The 13,736-nt window shown below is 42.3% G+C and overlaps 1 protein-coding gene across 5 annotated transcripts in view; it reads left to right on the top strand.

The window, feature by feature from the left end:
* The window catches only part of commd10 (COMM domain containing 10), a 41,320-nt gene that overhangs the window by 13,054 nt on the left and 14,530 nt on the right, over nt 1-13,736 (top strand). Inside the window, exons 6-7 of one of the 5 annotated variants that reach the window (XM_055511534.1) lie at nt 1,307-1,447; nt 1,834-12,436. The exons of 3 other annotated variants lie outside the window; for them this stretch is intronic. In XM_055511534.1, coding sequence (XP_055367509.1) covers nt 1,307-1,447; nt 1,834-1,845 — 153 coding nt within the window. In that variant the 3' untranslated portion in view covers nt 1,846-12,436. Of the gene's footprint in view, nt 1-1,306; nt 12,437-13,736 lie in introns of those variants that run through there. One more of the 5 variants, XM_029163083.3, reaches the window with a different exon arrangement.

Raw genomic sequence — 13,736 nt, 5'->3', positions numbered from 1 at the left:
ACCAGATCTACATGTTTAGGGATCAGATGTGTGCTCCTTGGTGTGGGCATGGCCTAAATTGAATTCTGAGTTGAAAAGCTCCAGGGTTGAGCTGAACGTCTTGTAAACAGTAAGCCTTGGATAAATAGTCCGTCGAGGCAGAGCTCCTCTGCCCACGGATAAACTGCCAGCTCGAGTCGTTCCAATTCAGGGGTCGGCACTTTTTAGGTGCTTAATATGTTTTGTCTCCTTTCAGTGTTTGCACCGTCCATCTAGGAAGTGTGGGAGGTGTGAACAAACAATGTGAAAGTACCACGCTATTCTAGGCATTCCTTTTTCACAACCAGGTGATGCTCACATGGAATTTACCATAGATGTGGTTTGAACACAAATAATCCGTGTTCTGTTTGTTATTGTTGTCTTTAGATCTATGCTGATCATTTATTTCCCATTGGATGCTGATTTTTAAACACTGCCTCTAATTTTAGCATTAGTGTATTGCTTGTGCTTACATTTTCTGATACTCAGGGCTTCCTGTAAAATTAATGGTAGCAGTGGTGGCACATATTGATTCTGGCCTGTGAATAGCTTCTCTAAGTGGAACAACAGCTTAAACAATGTTCTGCTACTATTATTGCAATAAAGCTACAGCAGTAGGAGGACGGAGAACGGTCTGCGGGAACATAATGCAGAGCGAGACAATCCATGGTGGACAACTAATGGTTTACAGCATTTATGCATTCCTGGGGTGAAAGATTTTGGATAGAACATACAGCGCTTTTTCAGCCAAGGTGACATTTTGGTACTAAACTATATAGTATATTAGAATATATTTGCCTCCACTGCGCACTTCTCTACCTTCCTTGCCCTTAGCTTTCTAACTCCTGTTGAATTACCAGCGATTGTTGCTCAGACTTGGAGTCTGAGCAACAAGAATGCATTTGAGGGGAAACATATTGTGTGTGCAGTTGGCAAGAAAGCTATTTTTGGCTGCGCTTAAAGGATGAGTCACAGCTACATATGAATGGATAAAAAATTATCCGTCCGTCATTTTTGAAAAGCCACTTTTCCACCATTACCACAGCCACACAGTTTCTCATTGCCTTTTTCTCCACATTTCAGATTTCTATTTTTGTTCCTTAACCTATCCATTCTGTCTCTCCACTCACTTTTCCTTTACATCTTGATGAACAACACTCCACCATCTGCTTGGCCTGGTGATAATTGGAGCAGGCGTCACAATCATATCTAATCCCATGACGATTCTTGTGTATAGAGCTTCAAATATGTCACCTGCAATTAACAGTATGTCGCATTTTAATTACAGTCGATACACGAACCGGCGATAATGGAGGTGTTGAAACTGAGGCTCACAGGAGCAGATGTAATGCAGGCCCTGTGGAACCACCATGACATCTCAATACACGGGAACAATGGGACGCGCTGGTGTTGCTTTTTTTCCAATCAGGTACAGAGGATGTGAGATCTTGCTAAATGCTCCTGAAACTCTATGACACACATTGAGGAGACAAATAAACACAAGTTTTTCAAGTGCATCCTTGGGTTAGTTCCTGTCAATTTTCTCCCACGCACTCAGTGTGGCATTTATCCAACAGCAAGTTTTACCTCTACAATCAGAAGGCTGTCAATTTTCACACAACTACCTACCTACCTATACAGCCAACGATCAACAATCTCCTTTAGACATGATCGAATGAGATTTCATACCAACTAGTTGTTTGATGCACGAAATATGATGAGTTTAAAATGATCTTGAGATCGATATTCTCAAATGAGTTTCCTTCAGTATTGCTGCCTGAAATGCTGGTGTTCTGTTTAATGCTATGCTTTTAGAAGACTGACTGACTGCTCTACCTTATGTTTGAGGAAAGACAAGTACAAGAGTCTTCGCCACAGATGGGTGGTGCGTATGACTAATATCTCAAACTTCATCCCATGCACTGTAGCAGCCAGACACACTTCAACGCTACCGCATCAGTCCTCTGATCCTCTGAATATGATTTGAACTTAAGTTTCTAAATACTGCGTGGCTGTCCTCCATGTGACCACAGGGTGATTACAGGTGTGTATCACAACAAAGGAAATATGGGACGGTGTTGAAAGCGCCTTTGTTTCGGAGTAGACAGCTCACTGAGTCATATTTAAACCTGCTTATATGTCTGTCTGCCTGCTTCCTGATAATATGGGTCAGAGAAAATCTGTCAAAGCCGAGAGAAGAAGAGACGGGGAGGAAATAGTATCCCTGATTCCACATGTGGCTGTCAGCGTGCCTGCCCGTCAGTCTCTAATATCACACACGCTCTTATTAGCTCCAGGTCCTACCTATCCAGCTGTATTTTGTTTGCAGCTTTTGCAACGGTGATGGTCCCGCTGTAGCAGGTTTGATGGGAGCTGAACACTCTGTTCTTTGTTTAGAGCCTGTGCGATGAATTATAGATATGGGAAGCTCAGCCGATATGTCACTCTCTTAGGCTTGGCAGAACATACAGGAACACACTGGAGAGGCTGACACAATGCAGACACGCTTCAGTAGAGAAAAGTATACGTTGTATGATGTATACAATGTAAATGTACACAACGCATGTATCTGTAGACACATACCCAGCAGATTCACATCAGGTGGCTCTGTGTTCTGAAAGCATTTCAGAGTCGCCCACAGCGCTCAAAACACTTACACCCCAGGAAATCCACCCCAGCTGCGGCTGCCTTTATCTGTTGTCAGATACACGCACACGCACACACACAAACACTAACACACACACACGCGGGTCTCAGTACAAGTACAGGCACACAGTACAATAATAATAATATTCACACGTCAGTCTATAGGGAAAAGCATGTGCTATCATGTTTTCTACTGTCTCTTCTAATCTTAACAATAAGGAAAGCTCACACACATTCTCAGCAGTGGGTCCTCACACGTGTTTTCACAAACTGGGATATGGCCCCTGCTATGTTTTGGCCTCCACTGAGATGCGAACTGAGCTCTGTTCATTCTGTTGTACGTCTGCCATACTACTCCATTGTGCTGCCTTTTGTGTGGGTGTACTGTACAGTGGATATTGATCCTAAAATATAAGATCCACTTTGATAAGATCCAGACTGTGATTTCTGTCAGTAGTCATGAGTTTGTATTTGTCAAAGCCAACAATCAGCTGTAGTCTTTTCAACGATGTAGTACAAATTTGTAATGAAGTGAAAGTACTGTTGTGTGTTGAACGGAAAGTACACTCAATGTGTCCGTGCTTGTTGCAGAACTCTTTCAACATAATTAGCACGAGGTGTGAACGCCTGTAAAGGTCTGAACATATTAAACTCTATAAACCTCTATAAACCACATTTGTGTCAAATGTGGTATTCAAAGCTTAAAACTTGAGAGAGAGGTGATACATGTATTTGGAGAAGAACCCAGGAGCATGTTGGGGCAGAACAGACACCTCTTCTTTGGAACAGCTGAAAACACCTCAGACGACACAGCTGCCAGTCTATAATTGGAAGCTCAATCCTGAAGCATGCTGGGCTTCCAACTCTCTGACAAGTCTGACTCTTAATCTAATTTCTCTCCTTAATTTGGCATCTGGCTGTTGTGCATGATCAAGAATATTTATTGAGGCCTGTTAAAGCAGTGGGATAACAGATAAATCCTTGAAGTTAATGATGTTCTTTTTAATATCTGTACAACTTGACTAATGCTAAGTGTTGCTTACTGTGGCAGCAGTAATATTCTAAGACCATTAGTTGACCATGATCTGCTGCAGCACTGTGACTGTTTTCTAAATGATATAGGAGGAGCCTGGGGAGAACGGAGGAGTAAGCACTTTTGTTATCATCTCCTTGTCAGATCCTTACAACCACAGCCCTCTATTACACTGCTAATAATAGAGGCAGGCTTTATCGCTTGGATCACTATCGCAGTGGAGAGGGAGAATGAAAGAGGGGCCGCTGTGCAATATTGACAAAACTCATATTGTGATACTTTTTTCAGAATGTTGTGAGGAAGAAAGCAAACACGCAGGCTGGTAGGAAGATGCTGGAAGTCCAGAAATGAGTTGTTATGAATGTTTGATTGGGGCCATAAAGAGAAAACCTAGCTTGGAATAAAAGAGCATATTCATGTGCGTTCTCAGTGTGTGTGCTGTCTTTTGTACTGTGTAGCTGAACATGTGTGGGTGGAAATAGGTGGACCCAGATTCTCTGCTGGCTTGAGCTTATGGACCTACATCAGGATAGAAGAAACAAAGTCAGATTGGAGCACATACATAGCGTTGCTGCAGCAAATAACAAGTCTTGATCACCTGAGCTGTCTGGAGTAGCCCTGAAAGTAGTGTAGGGCTGATAAGCCGGGTACTGATGCAGAAATACTTGGTAAAAACAAGGCATGAGAGATGGCTGCAGATGCATCCATGGGAAGTAGGGAGAGGCGTCCTCAGATGCTGGCTGACGTTTTGATGTAAAAGGCGGAACAGTGGCATGTTTGTTTAGCTATTTGATCACTTCTTGAAGTATGGACTATTTGTGGAGCTGGAAAAGTCATTTTGAAGCAACTCGGAGCTCGCCAGCATTTGTGTTTTTCTTCTAGTGTCTCTGTGTCAAACGCTCGCGTGATTTACACTTAACGTTTAAACTCCAAGTCCATTATGTGTTTGACATTTATTTTTGTGTGCAACAAAAGTTTAACAAAAATTTATGAGCCTATTTGTAATAGCTGGGATTATGCAGTGATGTTTCCCTGGGTTATTCTACTACTTTGATCGCCGGCATCAGCCTTTTCTGCATTGTTCCGAGAAACAAACTCCCACAGAACTTGTGTCAGTGTTTGTACTTCTGCACTGTCAGAGCAGCTCTGCAGAGTCTGTGCAGAGGCAAAATATGAAGACTTTGAAAGCGCTCGCACGCACCACACATAAAGTCTGCTCGTCTCTTCCTCACGTACACATGAATGCAAACACACTGTGTCCATCAAACACACACATTCTGAAATGAACACCCATGCAGACACACTGATACAACCCCCTTTGGTCATATATTCTCTTTGCTGTGTCACGGTGTACTTGGCTTGACTCCCTGTGTGTGCGTGTGTGCGCGCGCGTGCATACATGATACATGATCACCTAAGAATATGTTCAGTACATAAAAAAAAGGAATATGTTCAGTACAGAATGTGTCGTGTGTTTTCACATCCTTATATTTTAGAGGCTATTTCAGAAAGTTTTCTCGTCTTTTATAAATAATGAAGAAATGAATCCGAGAGTGAAACTAGTCAAACTGACAGCTGCGACTTTGATGGGTAGGTCTTTTAAGCACTGAAAACCAATTAGGTGGGTCAGGGGCCTGGGGAGCATGACAGAACCGAACCCAGTGCCGTGGTTCTGTCATCAGCAGCTTCAATCAGCACTCAGGGACAGCTAACACACTCTTTACTTCTTAAACACTCATGCTCGCACATGAAAGGCTTTCATGCAGCTATTGCAACAGACTAAAATAGTTTAGTTATCTGGGTGTCTCTCTAGCTGCTGTGCTTCCATTCGGCTGTCAAGTCATTTGTACAAGATGAAGGCAAAGCAGATGAATCAGCCGGACTCAGTCATGTAGGTAAATGTCCCAGTGTATGTAACATACAAAGTCATATAGTTTCATAGTGTTGTGTTTTGTTTTCTTGTGTTTACCATCTCCATCCAACAAATGGATTTACTCAGAATCATATTGAATGATGAACATATAACCGACCTGGTGACATTGTTGCATTCAGATATTGTTTGATCTTTAACTGCAGCTTTTCACTTTTTTTGAAAGCTACATCTGAACTTGTGTCTCTGATTTCTTTATTCCTACATGATTCCTTCACCTTTTAACATTTTCCCCATGAATATTTGTTTTCATAAAAATATATATGTACGAAGCTTGTTGTATGTCTGAATGTATTTGTTGCTTTCTTTTTAGAAGCGAAGCAAAATTTGACCTTGACTGTCAGAAGCACTAATTCTCACATTTGGTAAAACGCTCTTCACAGTTTCTTGCTCTGATACTGACATTCAAAATCACACACATCAGTTTAATGGAAAGTGGCTCTTGTAACTTGCCAGTGTACTGGAGGTTTTGGTGGGTCAACATCTGACACCTAATACATAAATATAAAGCCGTCCTCTACTTCTGCTGAGTGGCTAAGACCTTTTCACATTCTTATTAAGCTATTTTTTATTATTTGCCACTATATTTAAAGAGGCCAGGTTTTATTGAGGTCCACACAAGAGAGTTATCTGCCTGAAACCTTTTCTCAACAAGACATTGAACCTGTAATGTGGCCTCACAGAGGAGGACAGAAGGCAAATCTTTAACTTTAGCATCTGATAAATCACTGCAGAGAGGAAAACTGTTGGAGTTTCGATTCAAAGCTGGCCTGTGTTAACTTCTGCTGTCTTGAGGGCAGATGCCCAGCATGTTGCACCGTAGGGGCCCCTCTTCCAGACAAACCTGTTGAACTGGCTGCGATCTGAGCTGCCCAGATAGCCGTGGCCTTTTTCCTCCTTTCCTCAAGCTGTGTCAGATTGACCATTCATCCAGCCAAATGTGCCAACCTCATCAAGGTGCTCAGCTTTGCCCTTTTCAATAATTCATCCCCAAATTTGCAAGGAGCAGCCGAGGTTTGTCTAACAGCTTGCTGTACAGGGGAGTGTTTCTTCTAATTGGCGTGACACGCAGTCAGTGTCGGTCAGCGCTAAATGTCATTAGGGTAACGGCCAAATACCATGGGCTGTCTGAGGATAAGTCACTGCCATTAGATTGAAAGTGGCAGTATAAACCGTGGCTGACCTGACAGGGATGAATATGATTACAAGTGCAACACTTACGTGCACTCAGCTGCACTTTATAAACAAGAGTCATTCACTCATGCCCATTCATACAAATACGGCAAACGCCTGTGAACATATTTCTCTCTCTCGCTCCTATTTTCACCTCATATATTACTTCCACAGTTTTTTTTTTTTTTAATTTCACACAGATTCCAGAGAACCGGGCCATTTTCAGTCCTGCGTGACTTTCTTCACAGCTCTAGCTAAAGTAGCCATTTAATAGCCACTACTGTTCCCTCGAGGTAATTAGATGAACACAAAATGCACAGACACACAATGCACGCTGGACCTGTAGAGCGGTGGAGAGGTGTAATTACAAAGTCTAATCCCTGCATCGTTTTACATTATTTATGAAGTAGTGTTTCTAGTGTCACTCTGACCTTTCCCTAATGATCTTTCAGCCACACACACACACACACACACACACACACACACACACACACACACACACACACACACACACACACACACACACACACACACACACATACATGTATATGCTCTCATGTCGTACGAGCAAACAGATGTGTAGCCAGACAACTGAAGCCCCATAATTCCCTCTAGTGGTCTGAATTTCTCTCCACACTTTGAACCAACTTCAAAAACCTTCCAAGTTGCCCCCAGCTGTGATTTGGTGCCAGTTCAACAGCTTGAAGGTTGCATTCATTTCCAGTTTGAATAATCTGTTGTTGAAAGCCAAGTGAATCTGTCACCGGAGCACTAAGGACAACTGACTTATCGTTTATTGAAGGACGGTATCACTTGGTGCTGCGTTGGAGCATTAGTTTTGTGCCTTTTCAGATGAATGGGTGAACCATTCAGGACATGTGCCTGTGAAGATGAGGCATTCAGTTCGTTATGGGAGATAGTAACAGCAGTGTAGGCAGACTGAATAGAAATGGCTCTAATTTGGCTGTTTAGATGTTTGCCAGTGGTGGAGATTTTGTGCTGCCGTATATCTGTGTTATTCTCCTACACAAACAGTTTTGTTCGTACCATTTCCCACTGTTCAGTAGCACAGAGGGAACAATGCTGCAGATGACAGCTTGTCAGATAGGCCGGAACATGCCAGTGGTGGTGGGTGTAGAGGAATAATCCTCATTGTTCTGAGTCTGGTGCAAGTCTTGAAACCCACTAGTGGAGGCATCTTCAGTTTTTCAGATGCTTTAGCCTCATTGTACACATATGTACTTTATATTAGTGGTCACTGTTCCTCAGGACATGCAGAAGGACACTCAGAGGGCCGGACAAGGCGCTGCACACCTTTTCACACAAACATCCTCACTGTCTGTTGTAAGAAAATACATCCTGCAGGTGATTTCCATCCCATCCTGTTGTGCACTTCCTGTCTCCTGGACTCGGTGTGAAACAACCGGGTTTCAGTTTGTCCACAGCTGTGAGAGAAAAGCCACAGAAAACAAAGGTTAACAGAGGTAAATGTCACACATTTCAACTTACCAAGGCAATATTTTTCTCATTTTGGGTACACTGGGTATTTGTTTCGTTTGTTTCACAGACTAAATGTCAAAGTTTCAGCTGCATCACACTGCCAGCTTGAACATGATCTGTGAGCTCTAAAATAAGCATATAGAGAGGCATTGAAGAGTCTGTTGATCATAAAGACTAGACATAGAGCTGAGGGAAGATAAATGGAGGAAGGGACGCGTGACAGGCCTTTAAAAGCTTCAGTGTGTATGTTTTCTGCTACTGAGTGATCTCTTTTGTACTTTCCTCACTGTGTCTTGGATGTTACCCTTCAATAAGGATGTGAAGTTGGTGTGTGGCTGCTGGAGGATAACATGTAACATGCAGTATCTAACATTACTTAAGCCTTAAGAGTTTGAGAGATTCTACTGGTTTCACACACGTACAGTAGATAAGTGAAAGTAGGTTAAGATGTTATTGACTAACTTTCTGAACCAGGAAACGGGGATGTCAGTAATATTTGGATGGATCGTCCTGGCTGCTGTCTGGCCTGTCTGGACCGGTTACGCGGTGAACAGAATGTGGTTCTTCATCATACTACAGCACATGGTCCCTCCTCGGTTCTGCCTTCGAAACTCACACTCCCTCTACAGAGGCCCAAATGCAGACGAAACTTGCACCTGCAAGGGTTTCATCCCGACGCTTGTTATTCCTGCGTGTTTGCATGTGATTTCTGGGTCACTCATTAGAACAATGCGACCGGCTCAGACAGATTGCCGATCACACCTGCAGCGCAGGACAGAACAATGGACAAAGAACCCAGTCGCCTGCGTGTTGTCATGGAGGATTTGTTTCTCCCGTTCTCGGTCTGTCTGTCCTGTCTGTCATAGATATTACGTAAACATGATTAGCTGGAATGCTTTTTGTCATATTTTTTCTCGGTTGACAGGAGTCGTTCCACATTCTACGTAGGTTAACCACTCTACAATAATAAACACTGTGGCAGTTTATGAATGAGGTTTTTGTCTCAGACTGACAAACGTAACAGTTGGCTGTGAAATGACAGGAGTGATGTAGCTGATTTATGGCTCTGTAGCGGCTGGTGATAGATAGAAATATAATTGGTGTTTGTCCTAGCAGTGAAAAACAAAGGCACGTTTAGCTGGAAAGTTATTTTTAAGCCAATAACAGAAAGCCAGCCTCAGTGCTATCACCATTTAGCCCTTAAAATCAGTTTGACAACAATGCACTTCATATGCATTGCTTTTCACTGGCTGGAAAAGGAATTAGATGTGTTCAGCATCTTATTTAAATAAGCTGTCAGCTTCTTGTAAGCTTTACCCACTCTCTATTTACTGGTCTACTTCCTCCTGACAGTTTTCATAAAGCATTTTTTTACAATTATGTCCACTAAGCACAATATTTCTTTCTGCCAAATGTGTGTATGAAAATGACTCTACTCTAAAGCAGACTTTTGTTTGGAAACGATAAAGCCGTGTGTGCGTGCGTTTATTCCCATGTGTATGTGTGCGAATGCGCTAGCTTGAGTATTCATGTCAGCCTCATTGTGACTGCCATGGGGCTGATAGCAGAGGATGGGTTTGACAGTAGCGCCTCGTCAACCTCACCCCCAGACCTGGGAAGCCTCGATAAGACGCCCCGGCTCTGAAGCCTCTGAAACAGACATCGGTGTGGAGAGTAGAATGAAGCCATAGGTTAGTGAGGGGGAGGAAACAAGCGAGGAGGGCGAGGTGGGGTGGGGGTGCTGAGAATGGAAATAAATAAACAACTGCCTCTTTGGCAGTTGCTCCCAACGAGGCAGTTTTCTCTCTCTGCCATTATGTCAAAAATCCCCACAATCCTTTTAGTTACAGCAGGGATGGGAGAAACCCTCAAAGCGAGACAAACACACACACACACACACACAAAACACCACTCCCTTTTAAGGGTTAATCTTTTTTACCAGTGATTTAGAACTTAGTTAATTTTGTCTGAAGGCTTATTTCCACGTTGCCGTCGGCCGTGTTACTCACTTAGCTTTGTAACAGAGAAACAGCGTAGACCCTCTCAAATTGCGTGTCTCAAACATTAGACGGAGTTTTTGGTGTGCGCACCTGTAACACGGGCGAGGGTTTATTATTAACACAGGTAGCACTAAGCGTTTTAAGGTTGGCAGGCACCTTCCCGTGCCCCCTCAGGTAAATGGCGAGGTTCAGCTTGGAACCACGTTTTGAGCAAGGCACTTAAGTCGACTGAAGTCATCTATTTTTGAAAGAGACCACATGCAGCCCCGACTTGAAACATCAGAAAACCTTTCACAGACCTTTCCAAAGTTTGCCAGGTGATGAGCTTCCTTTAGCAGGAAGCATATGTGACCCGAGATAGTGAAAGTGTGCCTGAAAAACAACTCAAGCTTTTCAGGAGGCTCGGCTCAGCTGCGCCTCGACTGTCTCCCGCATCGTGGATGCTGTCACGACTTGGCTGCAGAAAACACAAAGGGTTAAAGGTCCTTCTGTGGTTGTGTGCCAGTACGTGTACACGTGTTTGCAGGTGTGTGTAATATCTGTGCACTCTGTGCGGATGGAGAAGTCGTGATTTCAGGTTAGGAAAACATGGGATGCTTGATTGATGGACGGAGGAGCCAGGGAGGAGGAGCACCAGTAAATGTGTTGACAATAACGACAAGAGACACTGAGTATGTTTTGATTTGGTCCTGAAAGACTAAAGGAGCGCTATGGAATCTGGACGACACCTGAAGCTGCTTTTCCATCGCTTTTTTCTTGGCCTTCGTTTACTTTTTCACACTTCAAGGATAAAGTACAATCACAGCTTTCATACTCGGGTTTCTTCCTCTGTGAGATGTTGAAAGAGATGAAAAGATTTCAGACCTCTCCATTGGGAAGTTGTTCAGCCAGGAATTGAGGAATGTATTGTTTTGTAGCAGTTTAATAATGTCTGTGAGTTTGTCTTATTAAATTATGTTTACTTTTACATTGAGGGTTGTTGAAATGGTCAATGTCACCTTGTTTATCAAAACCTTTTATACTGTTAAAAGATGTTATTGATATATTGTCATTCAATTAAATCCAATATGTCATAATACAGTTGTTATTATTTAATTAATCAGTTGCCTCAAATGTTCTTCCCTGGAACTGATGACTTCAGCTGTTGTGTAAGGCCACACCTCAGTACTGACACACTGTTGTTTTCCAGTGCTACCATTCATCTGTTTAGGAGAATAGGTTATTGTTATATGCAATAGCACCAAGCCGACTGCCTTCCTGTTGTCTCTGCAAACATGGCTGGGATAAAATGCTTATTCTAACCTCTAATAAGCACCAGTTTGCTCAATAAATATTTACACTTTGCAAATTGCTCTAAACCTGCTAAATCCAAGTCAGAGGGATTTTTTGCTTTCACCCTTCCAGCTCCGTGCCGACTCTGGTAGGCAGGATATACTGCCGGCTAATAAGTGATGATTTTGTCATGTGTCTGAACCTCACAGCACAGGTTGAGCTCATTATTTTGTAATACACAGTTCTCACTGCCAGCAGTCATTCAGCCTCTGTGGTTCATTTATTATTTAACTCTATCTGTAGCCATGCTGACACGTCGTGCAGGTGTTTCAGGAAGAGCAGAGCAGTGCAGTAGTAGGCAACAGAGTAAAGGCTTAATAGTCAGAGGTATGTTATACAATATGCATTGAAATCGTACAGATTTAAACTAGTGGGTCCTTTGTTCAACTCTCTTCTAGTTTTAGACTTTTCCACTGTGTAATATGAAACCTCTATGCACCGTGGTGAAACATAATACTTTTGAATTTATATTTGAATTTTGAATTATTAAGACAAAAGTAAGTACTGGGTGCAAAGTGTGGATCGAGTGTGTGTTATTTACATGTTCAGTAAGACCATTAGAAGTGCACCAGTGTGAGTTTGTGAGTCACCGCTTATCTCAGTCTAGTAAATCTTTAAAGGTACCTTTTTGCTTTTATCTGATGTTCGACCTTTACTTTTAGTCGAAGATAAAAGTAAAATTTTTGTCAAGGGATACATTTTTGAGAGGAAAGCATGAGAAATGGCGACTCCAAATATTATCCTGTGTAAAATGACTCAACTGCGAGTTAAAAAATGGTCTCAGTAAGCAGTAGTTCGTAGAGATTTGGCACAGAGGCGTTTCTTTATGGAGCACATAAAGACAGCTCATTAGCCTAGAGCACATTGTTCAAATCTGAATGCCTCCTGGCCAAAGTCAGCTCAGACTATGTAGGTAATAATAACCCTGCCAACCTTTAGATAATCAGCCTCCCCTCCAGAGTCCAGCAAAGAGAAGGTGTCAGTAGCATGCAGCTAGAACGAGGGGGAAAGGAATATTTAATCAGTAGGTGGGGAACAGCATTATTTTAAAACAGTAGGACAACAGGAAGAAAAGAGGGAAGGTTAGGGTATATGTTTCCCATAGCTTTCTTTAATTGTGCGATTTGAATGATGAGCGATTTTTACTTTTTAGAGTCAAATAGAGGTCAAAATAACTATTTTTTGTTAAAGTTTAAATTGGATTATTAACAAAAAGTGATGCAAAGCAACTTCTGCCTCCGCGCGTTACTGTGATGACAGTTCTCTCCTAATTGTTATGAATAGTAAAACTATTGAAGGTTTAAATATTTCTGTGAATTTTCTAAATCGTGCAGGTGGGTATTGTCTGCTCTTATGTGTGGGGTAAAAGCCAGCTCTCATACATTCTGTAACAGATATAAACAATGTGTAGGTAGGTCAGAAACATTAGGACAGAAATGTGTAAGAGTCACTAGTTAGCGGTTGTGAGCCTCGTATCCTGTTGCAAATAACTCTCCTAATTAGGCCCGTCTTTATCTTTACTTCTGTTTTTTTCCAGTGGGGCTCAGGATGTTTCTCCCTTCTTATGACAGGTACTTTCCCTAATTAGGCCCAATAAATCTAAAGGTTCAAAACACTTCAGTGGAATTTCTCCACATACAGAGAGGTCAAGGATAGGCTAACATGAATTATTTGTCCACACATGCTTGGAGTCACTTGGAATCCTGTAAAATGCTAATTGCTGTAATATTTGATGCAAAACCTGTAAACTGCATCCTTCACATTATATCGTGGTGTTTAAATGAACAATCAGTTCATTTAAACACCACAACATTCATTTCAATAAAGGTTGCGACTTAGGGGTGGCCTGCACTAACAGCAGGATGGCTGCTTTAGGAGCCAGGTCATTGTTCATCACATTGTCCTGCTGGGTCTCCTTCCTCTTTAGCATCAGCCTAATTAAAAGACCGTGGTCTGGCTTTGTTTATGCCAGTGGTAGAGCGACTTATGGCATATAGAAAATACAGGAAACCCACTCTGATTCAGTTCTATACAATAAAATGAGGCACAGTCAGTTTTCATTTCAAGAATCATGGAGCGACATGAAATGGAGGAAAGTCATAGG

The sequence above is a fragment of the Betta splendens genome, chromosome 9, assembly GCF_900634795.4.
Source record: "Betta splendens chromosome 9, fBetSpl5.4, whole genome shotgun sequence".
Lineage (NCBI taxonomy): Eukaryota > Metazoa > Chordata > Actinopteri > Anabantiformes > Osphronemidae > Betta > Betta splendens.
Note: the sequence above shows the minus strand (reverse complement) of the source record. Positions and strands in the feature narration are given on the sequence as shown.